Source organism: Carcharodon carcharias, chromosome 3 (genome assembly GCF_017639515.1).
Source record: "Carcharodon carcharias isolate sCarCar2 chromosome 3, sCarCar2.pri, whole genome shotgun sequence".
NCBI classification, from domain to species: domain Eukaryota; kingdom Metazoa; phylum Chordata; class Chondrichthyes; order Lamniformes; family Lamnidae; genus Carcharodon; species Carcharodon carcharias.
In genome coordinates, this window is record NC_054469.1 from 129,263,077 (window position 1) to 129,287,412 (window position 24,336).

Sequence of the window (24,336 nt, forward strand, 5' to 3'; positions counted from 1 at the left end):
GGCTTAGCCTGGGAGGGAGCAGCCAGTGCCACGGCTGGTATCTCCCCGTTGCCACAGTCTCATCAGACGCCATAGTAACTGGCAGAGGGTGGAGGAGCTGCTGCTGTCATCCAGAGCGCCCTGAGAGGAGCCCGCAGAGATGGCAGGCAGCTCGTGCACCAATATCAGGTCGCTCTGGACTTCCCTGCAAATCATTGGTGAACCGGCACCTAGCTGGGATACTGGGTGCCTCATCTATCTCCCACATGGACACTGACCACCTGAGGTCAGTGTCTTTGTGTGGGTTTGCAGGTCCAAGCGCAACCCCAGGAACCCCTGATTCTGACCCCGGAGCTGCCTCTCCATAATAATCGCCACTCCCTCAATGGAGGAGGCAGTGCACTCCACCACGACGGTCAACACAATGCTGATGCTCCGCATGGACTCCTCCACAACAGAGACCATGGCACACATGCCCTCATGGATCTCCACCAGATCCTCCTCCACATCTCGTTGGACATCCAGCATCAGCCGCCTAGTGGACAACTCCAGAGGCTCATAATCAGCCTTTGACTGAGCATCATCCTGGTCTCCAGCAGCCTTCTGACTGCTGGCGCCCTGGACACTCTCTACCTCCGCCTGCACCTCTAACGATTGTGAAGTACCCTCACCAATGTGCACCGAGACACTAGCCACCTCTCTAATGCCCACCAAGGTGCTGGTATCTGCCTGCTCCAGAAAGCCGGTGTGACACAGGTGCAAATGATACCGAGTGGCCTTCCGGCATCAGGGGTGGCCTTTCAGGCTCCGAAGAGTGCACACCAATTGGTGAACCTAAAAGGGAGAACAAGGACATGTCATTAGTTAAAAGTCATCACACTATCACTGTGCATGCCAGGCACGCTGGTGAGACCATGGAGATCCCCATCATGATGCCATCGTCGTCCAATGATCAATGGGGACTCCAGGTTCGAGGCTCACATCAATGAAGAGACTACACAAGAATGGTTACACAATCCAAAAGTCTCATCTCTGTGCACTGCACTCTTACCTTCGTCCGGCACCCCTGTCTCTCTACGCCCGGTTGCACGTGGGACGTGCTGGCTCTCGAGCTCCAGGGCGTCTTGCTCGTATCTCGAGGGGATTAGGAGGCTAGCGGAGCCTCTGCCAGTCCACAACCTTTCTATTTTGTTGTGGGCTGTCTTCTCCTGAAACAACAGAGGAGCATTGATTCATCCACTCTGTACCTGCAGCTCCATTGCAGCCTGGCCAACCCCAGCTGAGGAGTACCTGGCTGGGCAGTTCCAAGTTGTGGCCATCAAGCCACAAGGCACTCAGTCCAAGCAACTAGGGCTCACCCCATTGGCCAGTTCCAGCACGATTGACAGTTGGCACTCACCTGTAGGTCCACGGGGGGACAGCCAGACCTTAACACATCTGTACGCTGACCCATGCCAACATGGTACTCACCCTTCCTGAGCGCAGCAGGTCACTGAAGCGCTTACAGCATTGCACCCATGTGCGCCGCACCACATAGCTGCCACCTCCTCCCATGCCCTCTTGGTGAGGTGCAGTGTCCTCCTCCTCCCAACCCTGGGACAAAGATATCCCTCCTGGCTACCACCTCCTCCAGGAGGACTGAGAGGCATTCATCAGAAAAGCAGAGGGCTGAGTGCCCACCCGACCTGCCCTCCTGCCTGCCGTGTCCAGCTGCACTTGGGACCCATCGCGAAGGTTCAGGGGACATGTTCTGTGGCAGCCTTCCAGGGGCTGCCTGGGCCACTTTTAAACCGGCCGTCCACTCGCTATTGGACCCCTGCCCCCGTTTGGCCCTCCCCAGCCAGTGCGGAGCTGCGTTTCATGCTGGGCAGACCTTAATTGGTCCGCCATCATGAAATTGTGGTCGGAGCCCAATCACCGTCGGCGGTCCATTTCGTGGGCATTCCCGGGCTCCCCTGCTGTGCCCACCTGACGAGGGGAAAATCCTGCCCTTGGTCTTGTACCGAGTCTGAAAGTAAGAAAGTTTGCCTGTAGAATATTTGAGAATCGACTGTTTAAAATCACAAAATATGTTTGGTCCAATGTTTGCTTTTATCTACAGATTCCTTTTGGGCCTATCTCAGCTCAGAGCACTAATCAAAGTGCTGGAACTTGCTGAAAAATAAGAGTATATGAATGACAGTCCTTATGTACAAATTGGCTAGCAACTTGTGGTGAGGAAGAAATACCCCATAAATTGTGGATCGGCACAAGGTGCTGGATGGTTACGCCACTCCAGCATTATTCTTGTGAAAATGGCAGCTCCCTGTCAGTTTCATGAAATTGCTGCATTTGCATGTTAATTGTTCATTCAACTTTCCACAGGAAGTTAAGTCTAGTAATTAAAGTATAAGTAACTTTTTAATGATCTGATCATTTTAATGACTGCAGATCAAATCCTCTTGTGCAGAAAGTGAGCAATTAAAAGTGTGCGGTCTCATTTCTTCAGTTAGTTAATTATTCTTTGAGATTTTTAAAGTGTCAAATTTTTAATTCCTTTCATTTATTTTTCCCTTCCATCTCTTTTTTTCCATCCCTCTTAATTCAATTTCTCGCTCAATCCAATCTTTATTTCCGTCTCTTTCTCTTTTTATACCAGATTTGACACGGAATTCATTTCCTTTAACTCACCATCCTTTATTTCCCAATCCTTAAATCTCGTTGCTTAAGGAGATGCACTGTTGATAACGCCATTCACCAAGCAAAGTCCCAGAATGCCCTGTTTCCCTTACCATGATCACCTCACGCTTTCAGCACACTTCTGACACAAACATTTCGAGCTGAATGGTGCACTAAAATATCTAACTAAGTGAGCATGCAGCAAGATGCCTTGCTCCCGCAAATTCTGGCCTGATGTATTTATGACTGAGTGGAAGGCTACTTTGACAAATGGGCACAGCAAAGCTTTATTTTGCAAAATGTCGATCATTTAATTTTAATTATTCTGTTTAATTATTCATTTGGGTGAGCTAGCCCCTGTAATCTTTTCCTTTCCCTAAGAGGCAGTACCTAATAATGTAGCCTTGTGCTGTTGGGTTTTGTTGAATCTCTCAATCTGTTGTAAAATGCACCCTTCTGTATGACACACATTTTCTTCTATCTGTTTATATACGTTATCCTACCTTCATCCACATTAAAATCCATCTGCCTTCATCCCAATCCACCTGCAGAATTAGTGCAAGTCTTTCTGAAGGTAATCTTTTGTATGTCTTACCTGTTTACACCCCATTTATGATATTGTGAACAACAGGACTCATTATGAAATACCATTGGTTACTTTTTCCCAAGGCAACATGTTTTTCATTTACTACCACCCACTGTTGTTTGGCCAATTGCCAATCCATATAGCCATATAATTATATTTATTCTGGGATCCTTAACTTTAATCTATCACAGGAATAATAACTTGCATTAGTATAGCACTTTTTCTGACCTTGGGACATTGCACAGCACTGCAAGCTCCCAGAACAGCAAGAAATATATGGCCAGATAATCTATTTTAGGTATTGGTTGAGGGAGACACTTGGAGAGCATTCCTGTTCTACTTGAATCTTTTATGTTCTGCTGAGAGGACCTCAGTTTAAAGTCTCATCTGACATACGGTGCCTCCAACATTGCAGCACTACCTCAGTGCTGCACTGAAGTGTCAGCCTGGATAATGAGCTCAATTCTCTGGATTGGGGTTTAAGCCTGTGAATCAAAGATCAGAGTGGTACCACTGAGTCAAAGCTGACATCTGTCATGAGAGAGATTGAATGCCTTTTTAAACCTGCATATATATTTGTTTTTCTCTATAACATTCTTTCTTAACATCCATACGTTAATGGAGTTTTAATTCTATTTATTATAACCACAGCTTTCTAAAATCCTCTTTTATGAAGACTGATATGAAAAACCCATTAATACATCTGCCATATCCTCTCCACCTTTCTCCTTTTAAGACCCTCCTTTAAAATCCACCTGTTTGATCAAGTATTCAGCTATTCCAATCAGATATCTCCTTGCCTTGACGTGCATTTCATGATTATACATCTGGTTTGCTGTTCAGGATGGCTTCTTACATTAAAGGCACTATATAAATAAAAGCTGTTGGTGTGTGATTTCTGATGTTTATCATAGTCCCATTGCAGCCTTAATAAGACAGCAGATTATGAACCTTAGAATATACTGAATATATCACATGTCTTGTGCATCTCATACCAGATATTCTTCACCTTATTAATGATGAAATGTCGAGACCTCGTGTACATTTGTCATACAATTCATCAAACATTTTACAAAATTTGGTTAATATGTGAATAACTTTGTTTTTTCGTCCTAACATCTTAATTTCCATTTGCTATGATGAAATTTAATATTTGCTCAAGATGATTATGCCTGCTCTATTTCTCCATCCTCCTCTTTGTATTTTTTTTTACAGAATTGAAAAGGGTAATTTTTTTCCGTCTGCTCCCTGTGATGGATTTATAGAACATGTTGAAGCTGTCACTGGTGTAACACTGCCACAGGACATATTATTTCCCCACAGTTCCAAATTTCAAAACGACTAGTACTTGAATAGGTGGTCTTTCTTCATAGTCTGCGTCTGATCAACATCATCACAGTATCTCATGACTGCATAAAATCTCTTATAAACGTTCTGCTCTAGCCCGATGCAAGCATAAGTTCTACTCGGTGACAGAATTTTTTTTTTTATTCATTCATGGAATGTGGGCATCGCTGGCAAGGCCAGCATTTGTTGCCCATTCCTAATTGCCCTTAAACTCAATGGCTTGTTCAGCCATTTAAGAGGGCAGTTAAGAGTCAACCACATTGCTGTAGGCCTGGTGTCATATGTAGGCCAGACCAGTAAAGGACATTAGTGAACCAGATGTGTCTTTATGACAATTGATGATGGTTTCATGGTCCCCATTACTAAGACTAGCTTTATATTCCAAATTTATTTATGAATTCAAATTCCACGAGCGGCCATGCTGGGATTTGAACCCAAATCCCCAGAGAATTCATCTGGGCCTCTGGATTACTAGCCCATTGACATGACCACTATACCACCATCTCCAAAATGCTAGCTCATTTATTGAATTGAAGGAAGTACTTTTTCATGGTTCATAACTGTAAGTTTGCCATCTGGTTGTCTTGGATACTGTGGTTATTCCAACTACAGGATCAGGTGAAAACTACAGTTCCAATGGTTCACGCTCAGCATTGCTAGAAATTCCCAGTAGTGAAGGCCCAGGTCAAATTCCTGACTCATACCTCAAACAGAAGAGCAGAATTCTGTAGAGAAAAACTTGTTGCAGGCATTTCCAGCCTCAAATGATCAATGTTATCTGTTCATTTTTTTAAAGAAGTGTTGTACATGTTATAAACATTATTTTTTAAAGTTGTATACCTTGTGACCTGCATAAAGAAGAAAAATAGTGGCTGATGAAATTTGGCTAATTCTATGGAAGTTGCTAGTTAGTAAATAGCTCTCTGTATAAAATTGAGGGGTTTTATTGCTTGAAAAACAGAATGCTGTAGATGCTGGAAATCTGAAGTAAAAACAGAAACTGCTGGAAATACTCAGGTCAGGCAATATTTGTGGAGAGAAACAGAGTTAACATTCCAGGTCTATGACCTTTCATCAGAACTGGGAGAAGTTTTAAACTTTAATAGACTTTAAAGGGGTAGGTGGGGCAAGGATAAAAGAAAGGTCCATGCTAGGGCAGCAATAGGAGAGATTGAATAACAAGAGTTAATGTTCCAAGGCCAAAGCGAATAGTGATGGAGCAAGGAAAGAAGCAAAGAAACAAAAGATGTGCCTAGAGCAGGTGTGCTGCCGACTGAAAGCAAGAATAGAAGAAAAAATGAAATGAGCATAAAAAGGGAACAAAATGGAGGCAGAGCTTAAGATCTAAAATTGCCCAGCATGTTGTTGAGTCCTGAAGGCTATAAAGTGCTTAATTAAAAATTACGCTTGTTCTTCAAGCTTGCGTTAAGCTTCACTGGAACAGTGCGATAGGCTGAGGACAGAGATGTCAGTGTGAGGGCAAGTTGGAGAATTAGGGGTTAGGGTTAGGGTTAGCCACTGGAAGCTCAGGGTCATGCTTGTGGACTGAAAGGAGGTGTTCCTCAGAGCAGTCATCAACCTGCGTTTGGTCTCCCCAGTGTAGAGGTTTTATTGGTTGTTTTTCTCTTGTTTATGTTGGTATGTTTTGTTACTTATGTTTTGTTGGTAACAATAATTAGTTATTTTAGCAGTGGAAGTGTGGTGGCTTTGAAAGGTTTGATACTATGATCCCTCATTAGATGCTAAGCTTTCATGTAGATAATTGATCTATGTCCAGTAGCATTCCTATTTTGTTGCTGTATGACACAGTTGTCAAGTTTTGGGCATTTTTTAAAAAAGTATATGCCTCACTGGCATTGGGCTTAGGTGGCATTTGTGCACCAATTAGCAATATTGCCACATCAGCCGCTGTTGTTGGTCAACTTTATGTTCCATATAGCATTTAATGACTGAAAAGTAATGTCAATTTCTAATCTAGTAGCTTTCCTTTTCTATAGCAATTTGAATGATTTATATCTTGTTACGATCTCTGTAGAGACTAATAACTTTTACAAAGAGATTTGAACTTCCTGTTACTAACTGAAAGAATGAAACAACAAGATTTCATGTTTCAAAACTTTTACTGTAACAAATGACTAACAAACACTCTTAACTAAACACTATTTTCTTTTGTAGGCAATTTATACTTTAAACTGCAGAAAGTGAAATTCCCCTTTTATACTTATCAATCTCATTCTCTGTTGAATTACAGTCCTTTTAGAAAACAGTCCACAGTTGCTTCCAGCTTCTAATGGGTCCCCATATTCCCATTGCATTGAGTAGTAACTTCAAGTGACCATCTCCAGGCACTTTCCTCAATTTTAGGAGAGTTTATTAAATCCACCACCAGTAACACAGTCTGTTCCAATGGTGGTTCTTCCCCAGGCCATGCCAGGATGAATATCCTGAAATCCTTACATAGCTGCAGGTTCATCTGTTCAACTAGAATCTGTCTCCCACCTGCAATTGCCTGTGGTGGTTTGCAAAGCCAAGCAGCCTCTTGTCTCTCTCTCTCTCTGACCACCCAGAATTGCTTGCCTGTCTGTGATATTCATTAATTTGTAGGGAATCAAGTAACCTGATCTTTAAAAATTGGCTTCCTCTGCCCTCTTCCCCGTGGCAATGTGGAACACATTAACTTGTATCTAGTTAGAAATACTATATAGCTATACTTTGCATCAAGTCCCTTTCATCTTAGAAGTAAAAGGACAGTTTATAACACAGCTGTTTACACCCTGGTACCTTCAACAGCTTTTTGGAACTTGCGGAGTCGCAGAGTCTATTCATTATAAACCTAGAGTCTGCTACCATTGTCTCCAAGCATAAATACCTTGCACCTACTTCTCACTAAAACAATCTAAGCCGTCCTTTGATCTATAACAATCAAACCACCCAGGCTTACTGTCGAGCAGACAACAAAATAATTCACATGACCCCCTTCATTTATCCTTAATAAAGCGACAGTCCAAAAATATAATAATCTTACCTGTAATAATCTCCAAAAAGCTAATAATTTCAGTGAGAGCTATCTGAAGCTCCAACTTGAGCATTCTCCAAAGGGCTAGTAACCATATGGAATCGACATAGGTCACTACAGAGGTATACAGCTGTCCAGCAATAGCAGTACATTTTTGGATTTGTTGCAGCTATGTTCCCACCCAGTGTATTTGTTGCAGAATGGCCTAAAAGTTCCAGTGTCTGAGTAACGTAACACTGGTGCAAAAAAAAGTTCCTGCATCTCAACCACAAAATGACTTGAATAATAATTCAACTGTTGGAATGTGCTATCTGTAAGTAAGTATTGCATGTACTGCACAGGTAGAGCTCTTTTCATGATACATTAACAATTGGTATCATACTTAAAATGAATGAGTTTTGTTCTAATAAATAAATGTAGACTGGGATGGGAATAGTACAGAGGGGCGAGAGTTGCTGGAATATGTTTGAATAATTTTCTACAGCAGTATGTTTCCAGTCCATCAAGAGGATATGTTCTTTTGGACCTGGTTCTGGGGAATGAGTTGGCCCAAGTGGATCAGATGTCAGTGAGAGAGCCTCTAGGGGACAGTGATCATTGTATCATAAAGTTTAGGTTAATCATGGAGAAGGGCAGTATACAATCTAGAGCAGGGATAATTAATTAGGGAAAAGCCAACTTTGATGGGATGAGAATGCATCTGAATCAAGTGAGTTGGAATCAAATGTTAGCAGATAAGATGATGGCTGAACAATGGGCCAGCTTCAAAGAAAAAGTATTGCAGGCAATGTCAAGGTATGTTGAAGGGCAAAGGCAGGACAAATAAACCCAGAGTGCCCCAGATGACGGGAAAGATAGAGGTAGAGATGAAAAGGAAGAAATGTGCGAACGACAGATATCAGATAGAAAATACAATGGAGAATTAGGCTTTATAGAAGGACTAGAGGGGAAGTGAAGAAACTAATAAGAAAAGCAAGGAGAGAGCATGAGAAGATGCTGGCAGTGAACATAAAAGGGAATCCCAATGTCTTTTATATAAGCATGTAAATAATAAAGGGTGGTAAAAGAAAGAGTAAGGCCAATTAGGGACAAAAAAGAGGATTTGCATATGGAGGCAGAAGCAATTGCAGAGGTGTTGAACGAGTATTTTACATCTCATAGAGGTATACAGCACAGAAACAGGCCTTCTGGCCCATTGTGTCCATGTCGGCCATCAAGCACCTATCTATTCTAATCCCATTTTCCAGCACTTGGCCCATAGCCCTGTATGCTATGACATTTCAAGTGCTCATTTAAATACTACTTAAATGTTGTGAGGGTTCCTGCCTCTACCACTCACTCAGGCAGTGTGTTCCAGATACCAGCCACCCTCTAGGTGAATTTTTTTCCCTCAAATCCCTCTAAACCTCCTGCCCCTTAAATCTATGCCACCTGCTTATTAACACCTCCGCTAAGAGGAAAAGTTTCTTCCTATCTATGCCCCTCATAATTTTGTATACCTTTATTAGGTCCCCCCGTTAGCCTACTCTGCTTTAAGGAAAACAACTCTAGCCTATCCAGTCTCTCCATTGCTGAAACGCTCCAGCCCTGGCAACATCCTGGTGAAACTCCTCTGCACCCTCTCCAGTTCAATATAATCCTCCCTATAGTGTGGCAACCAGAACTGCACACAGTGCTCCAGCTGTGGCCTAACTAGCGTTCTATGCAGCTCCAACATAACTTCCCTGTTCGTATATCCAAGCCTCAGCTAATAAAGGCAAGTATCCTATATGCCTTCTTAACCACCTTATCTACCTCTGCTGCTGCCTTCAGGGATCTATGGACATGTACACCAAGGTCCCTCTGATCCTTTGTACTTCCTAGGGCTCCACCATTCAGTTGTATTCCCTTGCTGTGTTAGTCCTCCCAAAATGCATCACCTCACACTTGTCAGGATTAAATTCCATTTGCCACTGCTCTGCCCATTTTACCAGCCCATCTATATCGTCCTGTAATCTAAGGCTATCCTCCTCACTATTTACAACACCACCAATTTTCATGTCATCTGCGAACTTACTGATCATACATCCTATATTGTAAAGGAAGAGGATGCTACCCAGGCCAAGCTGAGAGAGGAGGTAACTGATACACTAGAAGAGCTTACAATCAAGAGGTAGGTGTTGTTGGAAAGGCTATCTTTATTTAAAATAGACAAGGTATCAGGACCGTATGAGATGCATCCAAGGGCACTGAGGGAAGTGGAAGTGGCAATAGTAGAAGCACTAGTGATAATCTTCCAGTGTTCCTTCAACACAGGAGAGGTGCCAGAGGACTGGAGAAACCCTTGTTCAAAAAGTGGTGCAAGGATGAAGCTGGCAACTACAGACGAATCAGTTTGATGCCAGTGGTAGGGAAACTTTTGTATGGGATAAAATCAATAGTCACTTAGATAAGTGCAGAATAATTAAGGAAAGCCAGTATGGAATCATTAAGGGGAAATCATGTTTAACTAATTTACTGGAGTTTTTTGAGTAGGTAACAGAAAAGGTTGATGAGGGAAAAGCTGTTGATGCAGTGTATATGGATTTTCAAAAAGCATTTGATACAGTGCCACACAACAGACTTGTTAGAAAAATCCTAGGTCATGCAATAAAAGGGAAAATAGGCACTTGGATAAGAAATTGGCTGAGTGACAGGAAACAGAGTAGTGATAGACGGTTGTTTTTCAGATTGTAGGAAGTTCCATAGTCGAGTTCTCCGGGGATCAGTGTTGGGACCCTTGCGCTTCCTGATATATATTAATGACCTAGACTGTGGTGTGCGGGGCATGAATTTAAAATTTGCATGTAATATGAAGATTGGAAATGTTGTCAACTCTGATGGGGATTGTCTTGACCTTCAGAAGGACATAAACATATTGGTGGATTGGACAGACAAATGGCAGATGAAGTTCAATGCAGAGAAGTGTCAGGTGATTCATATTGGCAACAAAAATATGGTAAGACAGTCTAAAATAAAAGGAGAGCCTCTATAGGATGTGCAGGAAAAGAGGGACCTCAGTGTATATGTGCATAGGCCATTGAAGATGGCAGGGCATGTTTTGAGAGCAGTTAATAAAGCATATAGTGTCTTATGCTTTATTAATAGGGGCATTGAGTACAAGAGTAAGGAGGTCATGTTGAACTTGTATAAGACACTGGGCTTCATCTGGAGCACTGGGTCCAGTTCTGAGCGCCATACTTGAGAAAGGATATGAAGGCTTTGGAGAAGAACAGAGGAGATTCACAAGAATGATTCCAGCGATAATGAACTGTAGGTATGAGGATAGATTAGCGAGGTTGGGACACCTTTCCTTGGAGAAAAGAGGGTTGACAGGAGACTTGTTAGAGGTATTCAAGATCCCAAGGGATATGAACAGGGTAAATAGTGATAAACTGTTCCCACTTGAGAACATCAAGAACTAGAGAGCATAGTTTCAAAGTAATTGGCAAATTTTTTTCACCCAGAGGATGGTTGGAGTCTGGAACAAACTACCTGAAAGGGTGGTGGAGGCAGGTTCGATCGAGGTGTTCAAAAGGGAATTGGATTTCTACCTGAAGAGAGAGAATGTGCAATGTTATGGTGATAAGGCAGGGGATGGGACTAAGTGGAATGTTCTTTCAAAGAGCCAGTGCAAACTTGTTGGGGCAAATGGCCTCCTTCTGCATTGTAAAGACACTGTGAAGAAGATAATGTGATACGGTGATTAATGCTTTATTGGAACAAAGTGTTCAGATCTTTGTGTAGCTCTACTTTCTTATGTGCAATGTTGCAATTTTTCTGTTAAAAGTGTATGCAGCTGTTGTAGGATTGAAAATAGATAAATATTTTGAAATCTATAAAAGACTTCACTAATTGAGATTTATTTTGGTGCTGGAAAATTTGAGCCAATAATTATTGAGGTTCTCTGATCCCGCCACCATAAGCAATGGCATCACTTAAAGAAATTAATTTTTCAGTTAAAATTACATATTGAAACCATTTTACTAATTCATAGTTTATAATGCACTGCCCTTTACACTAACCTTTACATAGACTGACCTGCTATTGAATACTAACACATGTTCTGGTCCTGCACTTTGGGTTCTTAAGTTTCTAATACACTTTCATCAGTTACAAACAGAATTATCTAAAACATATTAAAGTTGTAATAACCAATTTCTAAATGTGTTCTTTCAAGGCCATGAATTTCCAAGGCAGACTCAAGTTTCTTTATGAGCAGAACATGAAGGGAAAAGATGGCTCATGTATCCCTCCACAGTTGGCTTTGTTTGCAATAGCAACGCCACTGCAACCTCCGTCCATCTTGGAGATCCGAACCAAAAATTTCATTTTCAGAACTAAGCACAAGCTAGACTTCACACCAATGGGCTGCGATGCCAAGTGAGTGATATTATTTACTTAAAAATTAGGAAGGTTTTATTTGATATAAAACTATATTAGCAACTATTGAAATTTAGAAACCTCCTTAGGCAAGTTAAATAAATGGCAGATATGACTCAATATGCAAAGTGCTCACAAGGCCCAGGCAACTTGAGGCTTGTCCATTGTAATTAATGGCAGAAAAAGGCCTTGTGTAGTCATTAAATACCGCTAAAGGTTCAGTGTGGGGCAGATAAAGGGAAAGCAAAGTGTTGCTAGGTTGCAACAGCTGGTGGACATCTAGAAGGACACCACATCCAGATATTAAGTAATTTCACTTTCCTGTTTTACAGTCAGTGTGTGATGAGAGTGCAAAACTAAATGGACAGTACTTGGGTTATGCAAGTTTATGGTTCATTCACATATACAATATTACTCTCGGTATACAAGTTATCAGCTTAGATTTTTGTGCTTAAGTCCTTGAAGTTGGATTTGAGCCCACAAAGATTCAGAGACAGGAGTGCTACCAATTGTGCCATAGCTGGCACAACAAGGACCAAGAAATAGTAAATGCATAGACTAGATGTAAAAAGATTCATGGGTTGCACGGTCACAATTTCCCAATATGCAACCAAATAATAATGCTGAGAAATCAGTTTTTCTGCCTATAAACGATGTAAGATCGCTGGTTACACGTCAATAAATTTCTGGATGTGTACACCTCTAAGCATTCACAGGACTACCGGAATATAGAATCAACCCCGTTTGTCCATTTTTGGTCTTTAAAGCAAGCAGTTGATATTGATGTATTAAAAAGGTTACAGAAAGTAACAAAGATGATGTCTTAATATGGATCCATTAGTTAAGAAGAAAGGCTTAGAGAGAGCTATTCATTTAGCCCAGGCTATGGCTGAGTAGATATAATTGGGGGTTTCATAATGATAAAAGAATTGGATGTAGTATTTTTAAAAGAACTATTCAAAATAAATAATAGTGGCCAAAGAGAACCATGTAGGAAAAATGTCAAGTTAAAATCATGCAGTATTTGATTTCTCAGAGAGTGTTTTGGAGCAGAATGTCGCACAAATGTGTACACAGTAGTCCTTCTTGAAAAGGATTTAGTATATTCCTGAAGTTGGCGTGGTGTGGCTCAGTTAAATTCATCCAGTGATGAGCACAATCAATCTCCTGGAGTGCAACCAAAGCCAACAAAAACAAAGTAACTGATCATTCATTTCATTGTTTGCAGTATCCTGCTGTGCACAAAAGGGCTGTTGTGTTTCCCCACCTAAATAGACTTATAGATTCATAGACGTTTACAGCACAGAAGGAGGCCATTTGGCCCATCTTGTCCGTGCCAGTCAACAAAGATCTGATTACACTAATCGAGTTTTCCAACGTTTGGCCCATAGCCCTGGAGGCTATGGCAACACAAGTGAATATCTAAATACTACTTAAATGTTACGAGAGTTTCCGACTCAACCACCCTTTCAGGCAGAGAGTTCCAGTCTCCCACCACCCTCAGGGTGAAAAAATTTCTCCTTAACTCACCTCCTTAGCCTTCTATCTCTTACCTTAAATCTAAATCTACGCTCCCTGGTTATTGACCCTTCCACTAATGGAAAAAGTGCCTTCCTATCCACCGTATCTATGCCCCACATAATCTTATACAGCTCAATCTGGCCCTCTCCCAACTTTCGCTGTTCCAAGGAAAACAACCCCAATCATTCCTCATAGCTCAGACCCTCCAGCCCAAGCAGCATCACTGTAAATTAAAATAATTAATTACATGCGAAATGTCTGAGTCATTTCGGAGGAGTAATAAAGTGTGATATAATTTCAAATTCTTTCTCTTCACCATACATTCTTCCACACACTTCTTCCATCCTTTTTGTCTTTCACTTTTTCGGTTTCATTTTTCTTTTTTCTTGCACTTTTGTTTTCCTGTATATGTGATTCTTCATTTTTTTTTTCCTGAAGCAATGGAATTATCTTGCAATTTTAAATAACCCTCTCCCCAGGATCTCAGAAGTCTGGAACTTTTAACAATCTGTCCTTCTGCCATCCTTTAGACTTTTAGAATCCTAACTGGACATTTAATAAACTCTGCTTCCAGATTTTTAACTTGTCTTCCCTCTTACGCCAGCACCAAGTTTCCACCTGTTCAATGTCTTCCAATCAAGCTTCCAGCCTTCCCTTAGCACCAAGAATATGCTGGTCAAAGTTACTAGTACTGTGTGACTGTACCGGTGGTTGTATGCCCCTTCTTGACCTTTCACTGCCTTTAATGCAGTTAACTCCTTCACCCTTCTTAAGCACCCATGGCTCTGTTATTATCTACTAGTTCCATGCCTACTTGTTCCCTCTTTTTTCTACTTCCTCCTTTGAAGAGGAGTTTACCCTTTGGTTATGACCTCCACTGGCATGGAAGCAATATACGCTGACAACCCTATTGTACTTCTCCACTTCCTTTGACCCCTGTAATCATCCCTGTGCTTTCAGGTTGGCTGCCTGGCATTAGATCTCGGATGATATAAAACTTCTATAACTAAGCATCGGGAAAACCAGAGCCTTCATTTCTTGGACTCTGCAATAAACTCTACTCCTTTGTCATTGACTCTCCATCCTCTCCCTATCCACTCCAGGCACCATCACCCTATCATGCAGTGCATCCTTATTTAGCTGTATTGGTTCCTTTTCTCTCAACATGTTGAAATTAAACTCTTTATTCGCAATTTCAAATCTCTCCATGGCAATGCCTTAAGCAATCTTAGATCCCCTCCTATACTCCTCAACTATATCCCCCACCTCTGTATCGCCTCCCACCACCCCTGTGGCAATTCTACCCCCTTCACATTATTAGTGTTAGAACCCTGAGCCATTTTTGCCTTACTCTGTTGAAACATCTATCCTATCTAAATCCTTTCACTTCTCTGAAATGCTTTTTCAGCAAGTTTTATTTCGGTGAGTTTAATCTTCCTGCTGTAGCTCAACATCTGTCCTTTTTTATGTCTCCCTCTCGGGCACCTTGGGGAGCTTTTCTGCATTAAAAGTGTAATATAAATTGCTATTGTTGCCATTTTCCTGTAATTGGAATAGCCAACTGCCTTTCTTTAAATAAACAAATAATTATGACACAGGTTATTTATAACATTTCACAATTGCATTATGGCATAATGAAGTACATTTCCTTAATCTTCAATCTTTGCCAAGAGACAGGTGTTGGAAGAGAAATCCATTTAAAAAATATGGTGGAATGTCTGTAGTATAACGGTTAAAAGTATCATATGCTTTCAAACACCTATTCAACGTTTTTTGTTAAATTTCAAGATTGCTTAATATTCTGCATGTTTCCTCACTGAAGGAGCCAGTGAAATTTGAAGGGGGTACATGGCTCTCTTTCATTAATGGAAATATATTGCAACAGATTCTAACGCCGTTATTCTGTTTATTCCATTTAATTGTTAAATTTCCTGTTTCATTTAAATTTGCAACCCATGTTGTTTAAATCTGTTCTTGCCTTTCACAGCAAAGCATACCACGAAATGAAGCTGGTTGTTAAGTATGAGTTATTGTACTGAGTGTAGAACTGTTTGAATTTAATTTATAGTGGTTTTATTCCATTTGAGTTGTTCCCTCACATACAATAAATGCCATATTTCTCATGTTGGAAAATTTCTGTTTATGGCATGGCATTTTTAGTCACATAGTGATATTTTACAAATGTATAATCTATTGGCATAGCATTAAGTTCATCTGTTTGAATCCTGAAGGAAAAATCCTTTTATATTTAATATAATTTCATTTAAAGAGTCTATACAATTTTGTTCTTGCAAACCTGGCTGACAAGTGTGCTTAAAAAAAAATCACTGCTTTGTTTTCCTGCAGAGGGAAGCTAATCCTAGGTTACAGTGAGGCTGAATTATGTATGCGAGGAAGTGGCTATCAATTTGTTCATGCAGCTGACATGATATATTGTGCAGAAAACCATGTCCGAAGTAAGCACAGCTTTCCATTTCATGCCGATGCAGCTTTTTGTTTTCATCTGGAAAAAAGCACCAATTTGTCTAGTCAACACAGACTGGAGTTCAATAATCCTTGCATAGTAAACTTTTACTGTTCATAGGTGAATTTTGGTGAATGTTATCTCTAGTATTATGTATTCAGTAAACTATCCTGTTAATTCTACCAAAATATCAGTTATGCACTTGGTATAGAATTATAGTTAGTTAATGCTACCTGTGACAATGCTGCAACTATTTCTCTTCTACCCCTTGCCTCCATTTAATGTTCCCCTTAAAAAGACATTGAGAAATCATCTCCATAGTTCAATTCCTATTGTAAGATGACGTTTTGTCATAATAATCAACACTACAGAATTGTAAAAGCATTGAGGCTCCAGAAGTTCAGAAATTCATTCTTTTATGAAAGAGATTTTTCACTTCATGGGTTAATAGATTCCACAAAGTGTAAAATCAAAATTAGGTGCTTGAAAAGCATCGGACATGAGCAAGGCATGTTAAGAGAGCAATAATCAATGTATAGAAAATCCTTTCTTTGTCCAATATTAAAATGAATAAAAATAGCTGGAAAAACTCAGCCAGTCTGACAGCATCTGCGGAGAGGAATACAGTTGACGTTTCAAGTCCGTATAACTCTTCATCAGAACTGAGGAAGTGTAGAAATGAGGTGAAATATAAGCTGGTTGCGGGGGGAAGACAGGTAGAGCTGGATAGAGGGCCAGCGATAGGTGGAGGCAAAGAAGAGATTGCCGAAGATGTCATAAACAAAAGGACAAAGGGGTGTTGATGGTTGTGATATTAGCTAAGGAATGTGCTCATTGTAACATTAAGGGTAGAAAGCAGGACGAGCGAGGGACAGATAACCCTAGTGGGGGTGGGGTGGGGAGAAGGGATCAAAATAGGCTAAAAGGTGGAGATGAAACAATGGATGGAAATATATTTAAAAATAATGGAAATAGGTGGGAAAAGAAAAATATATCGAAAAAATATAAATTATTGGAAAAAGGGGTATCTGAAAGGGGGTGGGGATGGAGGAGAGAGTTCATGATCTGAAGTTGTTGAACTCAATGTTAAGCCTGGCAGGCTGTAAAGTGCTTAGTTGGAAGATGAGGTGCTGTTCCTCCAGTTTGCATTGAACTTCACTGGAACATTGCAGCAGGCCAAGGATAGACATGTGGGCATGAGAGCAGGGTGATGTGTTGAAATGGCAAGCGACAGGGAGGTCTGGGTCATGCTTGCGGACAGACCAAAGGTGTTTCACAAAGCGGAAATTGAAATGAATACATTAGCTTACACAAATTAAGTATCTTGATGATGTGATCATTTACTTTTGAGCTATTTTTTGTACATGCTGTTAGTGCCAGATGTATGCCACCTGAAGAACAGATTTGCCAGTGACTAGTAATAATTTAGCATACTCTAAACTTGTTTTTAGTACTATTATAGTGCCACCAGCTGAGGTCATCTCCATACCAAATGTGAATACTTTTCTAAAGTGGCTATAGATAAGACCTAAACGTGAATGATTTCCTTAGCAAATTTTAACTCATTAAAATTGACAGCTTATGTAAATATACTCAACTAACTTGAGATGAACTATAACATTAGTTATCAGAATTAAATAGGCAGTAGTTTTAAATTTACTTGATATTGACAGACAATGAAGGAAAAGAGTGCACCTTATTATAGGGAAGCCATATTGTTGACTTACTGGGTGGAAGAGTGTGGCAGTTCTGTTTTTTACTTTGTGCTAAATGGCATGTTACAATTTTATTGGTGGTTGACTTACCACCTCAAATTTCTGCAATGCATGTTAAGTAGCCAGATTAATTCCTAAAGCACAATTTAAGCGCAAAGAGGCGAGTAAGGCTGATCATTCAATAACATTTCTTTCCCCTCTGATTTCTACATTTTAGTGATGAAGACAGGCGAAAGTGGAATGACTGTTTTCAGGCTTTTGACCAAACAAAATGGGTGGGCTTGGGTACAAGCAAATGCACGATTGGGATACAAGAATGGGAAGCCGGATTATATTATAGCTACACAAAGACCCCTTACGTAAGTAATGACAGATATTCACATGGAAGCCCAGCAGTGTGTTGAGCTTTTGATGACTTATGCAAATTAACAAATGAGGCTTCATTGTAGCTTTCTGACCTTTTTTCCAAGTGGTGGGAAATCTATCTAAATGCACTTACAACTTGTGTTTAATTTTAGTCAGATCTAATATTGATCATTATAATTTATCTTCCATGTGCAATATCATCCAGTAAGGAAATCATCTGGAAAACCATCCCTTTAATAACTGCACCATGTATGCCAAACATTTGATCTTCCCTCTCTTTTTGTAACTAAATAATTGATCTAGGCCATTATTTTTTTTCCCTATCATAATTCTCTGTTCTCTTACATTTTTCTTAATGTATTTTGCTGTTTTTAGTTGGTTGGTATGCCTAAATAGGTTTTCTTTTTTATTCATTCATGGGATGTAGGAATCTCTGGCTAGGCCAGCATTTATTGCCCATCCCTAATTGCCCTTGTTCAGATAGCATTTAAGAGCCAACCATATTGCTGTGGCTCTGGAGTCACATGTAGGTCAGACCAGGTAAGGATGGCAGATTTCCTTCCCTAAAGGACATTAGCGAACCAGATGGGATTTTACAACAATCGACAATGGTTTCATGGTCATCATCAGACTTTTAATTCCAGATTTTTTTTATTGAATTCAAATTCCACCATCCCACCATGGCGGGATTCAAACCCAGATCCCCAGAGTATTACCCAAGGCGTCTGGATTACTAGTCCAGCAACAATAGCACTACACCACTTCCCTAAATTCTAAAACCATTTCTGCATTCAAAGATGGGATTTACTTTTAGATTATATTTTGTCAATATCAAGGTTAGGAAAGCTGGTGCTAATAGTATTCTTGCATCCCAGGTGCCCAGACTCAGCACCAAGCGCTTTTGGTTGAGGTGTAACACAGTCAGCTACACAGTAAAACTTAATTTTATTCTGTCCTAATTTCCAAGCATCCTCTACCTCAGCAGGGTTATATTGTTAATTTCTCTCAATGGCTGAATACGATTACTACATTAGGGACATTTTTGTTTTTTGGAGATGCCCATAAGAAATTGAGTAAAACTACCCAGAATCAGTTCACGTAAGACTTTTTCAGCCTAAAAAAACAAGTAAGACTTTTATCTCATCAATGCGGTATAGATTCAAACCTGGGCCCTCCTGAATTCCTCCGATGTTTTCATTTTAATTGATATCATTGATACCTGGTTAACTCCTGGAGTACTTTTTAAAAATAGTAGCCATAGAAATTAGTCTTGACAGATGACATATAATAGAGAAGGAATTCCCAATGGTTCTACACCTGTGTCTATGACTGGAAAGAAGGCATCACAAGACATTTGGAGCTTTTGTATCCTGATGCAACATTGGTTGTAAATCTGTTAAGTGGTTGGGCTCTGGCTGAATAATCAGAAGATCTTGACCACTGATTTATGCTTCTGCCTTTAACACCAGGATTTTGGTTAATTCATTTTAATGAATGGATAATTATGGGTTGGTAATCACAGAAGCAGGAAATATTGGCCTTTGTCTTTACCAAGTATAACCTTTTGAAGCACCCACCTCTCTGATTTATCTTTGCTACTGATGGAGCAGTTTCTCTCATTAAATTTTTTGCTCTCCATGCAAGAGCAAGTACCCCTTTAGGGATTTCTTGAATTTTTTTTTCAGAATCTTGGTGTCAGCCAGCAAGAGCTTGTGAATGCTCCTGGCTTTGTTACAATGCCCATCAGAGCAAATACTCCAGTTATAGCTTCAGCCCAGTTGCTACTAAACTACTTGATATTCCTTTAAGCTCTGTTGGCAGAAGCCTGAGCAACGTCTTCACCTATAGCTACGTCATCTGAGTTCCGTGGTTATTTCCTTAGCTCTGATTGGATTACTTTAATTCCTCAAAGGAAAAGAGAGTAACTGAAGATTTCCTGAAGCAATAGTGGTTTTTCCTTGAATTTCTTTGCTGAAACTTTGTTGCATGCTTCATTTGATTAATGTGACGCACATAACTAACTTCTGACTTTTGAGTACTACAGTATTTACCAGGAAGGTTTCTGTATTAGAGCTGCTTTATGTGTCTGCTGATCAGGCTTTTCCAGAGCACCATGGTCTTTTGGAAACTATTTTGCATGCTGCTCCATTCCTTTGACACCAGATACAAGGAGAGGTACTGGCATTGTGGTGTTGTCACTGGACTGGTATTCCAGAGACCCAGGGTCATCTCTGGGGATTCGAGTTTGAATCCCACCATTTGAAATTTGAATTCAATAAAAATCTGGAATTACAAGTCTGATGATGACCCAAGACCATTGCCGATTGTCATAAAAGCCCATCTGGTTCACTAATGTCCTTCCTTTCCTGATTTACTTACTTTAGAGAAGGAAGGTCTACATAGTTATATTCAACTCCCAATTTGCCTATGATTCCAGTTTTTGTTTAATTGAATATCTACCATTGTAGTTAAAGCTTCAGTTTCCTTGGAGAAGTAATCCAAACAACTGAATTCACAAAAATAAAAACAATAAGTCTCAAGGAATGCTACAAATGAGGACAGCATTTTATCAGACCCATTGGGTAAAATATACATTTAATCATATTACCAAAAGTGATTATGTCAAGTATGCCTCCTGTAATTGTCTTTTAAATTATTGCCTCCCACTGCCTTTTCCCTCTTCTGCTCCACTTGAATGATGAAAGTTTTTATTTGCATTTAGAATTTAAAGTTAATTTATTAACTGAAGAATCCTGAAACCTAGTAGATAATCTAATATTTTTGACATTTAGATTGACTATTTTTAACTAATCGCTTTTTGAGAGCTCCATTATAAATGCCAAAAGTTATTTGAGTTTTTAGATGCACTATTGATGCTTATAACAAAAGTGGATTTTTGTTCCTATTCAGGGAAGAAGAAGGGGAAGAGAATTTGCGAAAACGAACCTTGCAGTTGCCTTTTAATTTTGCAACTGGGGAAGCATTGCTATATGAAGGAAATTGTACAGTGCTTGGATTAATGGATCCTGCAATTCATAAAATCAAAGGAAATGTTGTAAAAGTTGTAGCAGGACAATCAAGAGGGCATGAATCTGTCGATCCAAATTCCCTTCTCGGTGCAATGCTAAGCCAGGATAAATCAATTTATTTATCTGCCCCTTCACAACTTCAGAATTTTGGCTATGAAAAGGCCATTTTTAATCAGAGCGAAGAAGCAGAATCAAGTGACATCTTTCCTAGTAATTGGGAAGAAATTCTATTCGATGAAGATAATAGTAAAGGGAAGATGGAGCATGCCAACTGTGCTCAGCAGCAAAAGCCTTTCCCTGCACCTGAAGAAAATGTAGACGTTTTGGCAAATAACATTGGCAGTGAGCTTTATAACACTATGAAAACCCTTGACATTGGGCTGGAAGACTTTGATCTCATATGCCAGGACGAGACATTCCTGAGAGTCCATTGGGATGAGACTGGAGATATTAATAATATTGCACTGAATGAGGAAATTCTGACATATGTCCAGGAATCACTGAAAAAGAGGCCAGACTGCATGTATTCAAGTTGCATGCAACAGAAACCTCTTAATTCAAGTTCAAGTTGCATGATGCAGCAACAACTTCCAACGCAACACTTTCAGCAGCAGCAACCTCCAGCACAACTTTATCAGCAGCAAACGCAACAATCTCAAATGCAACAATACCACCAGCAGCAACAACCTCCTACACAACAGTATCAGCAGCAGCAACAACCTCTGACACAACCATACCAGCAGCAGCAACAACCTCTGACACAACAGTACCAGCAGCAGCAACAACCTCTGACACAACAATACCAGCAGCAGCAACAACCTCTGACACAACAGTACCAACAGCAGCAACAACCTCTGACACAACAGTACCAGCAGCAGCAACAACCTCTGACACAACAGTACCAGCAGCAGCAACAACCTCTGACACAACAGTACCAGCAGCAGCAACAACCTCTGACACAACAGTACCAGCAGCAGCAACAACCTCTGACACAACAGTACCAGCAGCAGCAACAACCTCTGACACAACAGTACCAGCAGCAGCAACAACCTCTGACACAACAGTACCAGCAGCAGCAACAACCTCTGACACAACAGTACCAGCAGCAGCAACAACCTCTGACACAACAGTACCAGCAGCAGCAACAACCTCTGACACAACAGTACCAGCAGCAGCAACAACCTCTGACACAACAGTACCAACAGCAGCAACAAACTCCGACGCAACAGTACCAACAGCAGCAGCAACAAACTCCGACGCAACAGTACCAACAGCAGCAGCAACAAACTCCAACGCAACAGTACCATCAGCAGCAGCAACAAACTCCAACACAACAGTACCAGCAACAGCAGCAACAACCTCCGATGCAACAATATCAGCACCAGCAACAAGAACAGCAGCTACAGTTATGCCAGAAAATGAAATACATGAAAGTTAATGGACTGCTCACAAACTGGAACTCTGGCAATAAGCGATTAGCCAATGGTCAGGAGAAGGAGTTTGGTTTCTCTGGCTTAGACAGCACAGCAACAGGGTTCCAGTATAAATCTGAACTTAATGCTACCCCTCCAGCTTGTCAGCAAGACTTTATATTGTACCAGCAGGAAGCTGCTGTCCCAACTCAGCATTCTAACTTCATCCAAACAAATATGCCAGTTGGTGGCTTTCATGCACCAAACTATACCACAGTTAGTGGCTTGGAAGACTACCTGGACTCTGTGGAGCAACATTCAGAAATTCAGGATTATAGTGCAGTCAACCCATTAATTGACCTAATGACACCACAGACATGTTATACAGGTGCCATGTCAATGATCCCATGTCTAACAGAAAATGATTTGCCCTGTACGGATGCTGTGCAACTCAACCCTACAAGCTCAGGTCAACAGCCGTTTTTAACCAAGGTAAATACACTTTTCTTTTAATTCATTCTTAGGATGCGGACATCTCTGGCAAGGTTAATGTTAATTGCCTATCCCTAGTGGACCCAAGAAAGTACTGCACCACCTAAGAGGGCACTTAAAAGTCAACAATATTGGAATAGAACTGGAGCCAGGCCAGGTAAGTACAATAGCTCCCCTTCCCTAAAAGACATCAGTGAACCAGGTGGGTTTTTGCAACAATCCTGTAGTTTTTGGTCACTTTTTTCCCCATCAATACTAGCCTTTTTATATCCAGATTTTCTTCTAAATGATTTGAAATTCTGAAACTGCCTTTTGAATTCTCATTCCTTGAATTGTAAGCCTAGGCACTTGGCTTACTCATTAAGGGACATCACACAAATATTAAATCCTTGAATACCTAACATCTGCTAACATTAGTGTTAAAATGACATTGTCACAAATGTGTAATAATAATCAATATTTTAAATTAGTGAGATCTTTTAGCACTTTTATGTTTAGTGTTTCACAACCATGAAAAAGAAAGATATGGCACCTTTCATAAGCTTCCGATGTCCCATAGTGCTTTATTGTCATTTAAAAATGTGTAACGACCGGTGTAATCGAAGAAAATCTTTGATAGTGCGTGTGCATTAAAAGTTCACGTGTACTTCCTATTTGTCACGCTTTAGCCATCAAAGATAAAAGAACTTGCATTTATATTCAGGAGAACTCTCCAACTCCTCTTTGAATGCTGCCATGGAATTGTTGTGATATAAAGATGAGATCACTCAAGTCTGAGAGCTTCTAGTAAGCAAAGGTTTTATTCAAGCATATGCTGGGAGGACACAACCTGGTTCTACATTGTGTCTCATTGATATGAAGGCTGTGTAGCATATTTATATATTTTAGTTATCAAATTTCACTATACTGCCTAGTACAACCTCCAGTTACATTCCTAATCAGCAGTATCATTTAGGCTGCAGATGTCTCTATTATCTCACCTGGAAGGCTGGGAAATGCCTCGGTTCTAACGCCTCCCAGTCTGTGCTCTTATCAGTCTAACATTTGTTTACTCATTCTGTGAAGGTCATTAAGTTTTATGACTTGTGATTGTTAGTTGAATTCCCACAGTACCACATCCATCATGCCTATGTGTTGGCTATATTTCCCATCATGCTTAGAGTTCTCATGACTGCACTGGTCTACTTTAAAGTTGTTAATACTCACACTATATTGTTAATGCTCACACTATGTTTGTCCATTTTTAAAGCTGTTAATGCACATCTTAATATCAGTTTTAATATTGAATAATGTCATTACCCCACTTCAGAATCTTTTACATTTACTAAAGAACACAGAGCCTTGGTTTAA

At 40.4% G+C, this 24,336-nt stretch overlaps 1 protein-coding gene across 1 annotated transcript in view; it reads left to right on the top strand.

Annotated features, from left to right (window-relative positions):
* The window catches only part of LOC121276040 (aryl hydrocarbon receptor-like), a 229,658-nt gene that overhangs the window by 199,262 nt on the left and 6,060 nt on the right, over nucleotides 1–24,336 (top strand). The window contains exons 7-10 of the mRNA XM_041183986.1: nucleotides 11,785–11,987; nucleotides 15,855–15,964; nucleotides 17,905–18,046; nucleotides 20,964–22,986. Of these exons, the coding sequence (XP_041039920.1) occupies nucleotides 11,785–11,987; nucleotides 15,855–15,964; nucleotides 17,905–18,046; nucleotides 20,964–22,986 (2,478 nt within the window). The remainder of the gene's footprint in view (nucleotides 1–11,784; nucleotides 11,988–15,854; nucleotides 15,965–17,904; nucleotides 18,047–20,963; nucleotides 22,987–24,336) is intronic.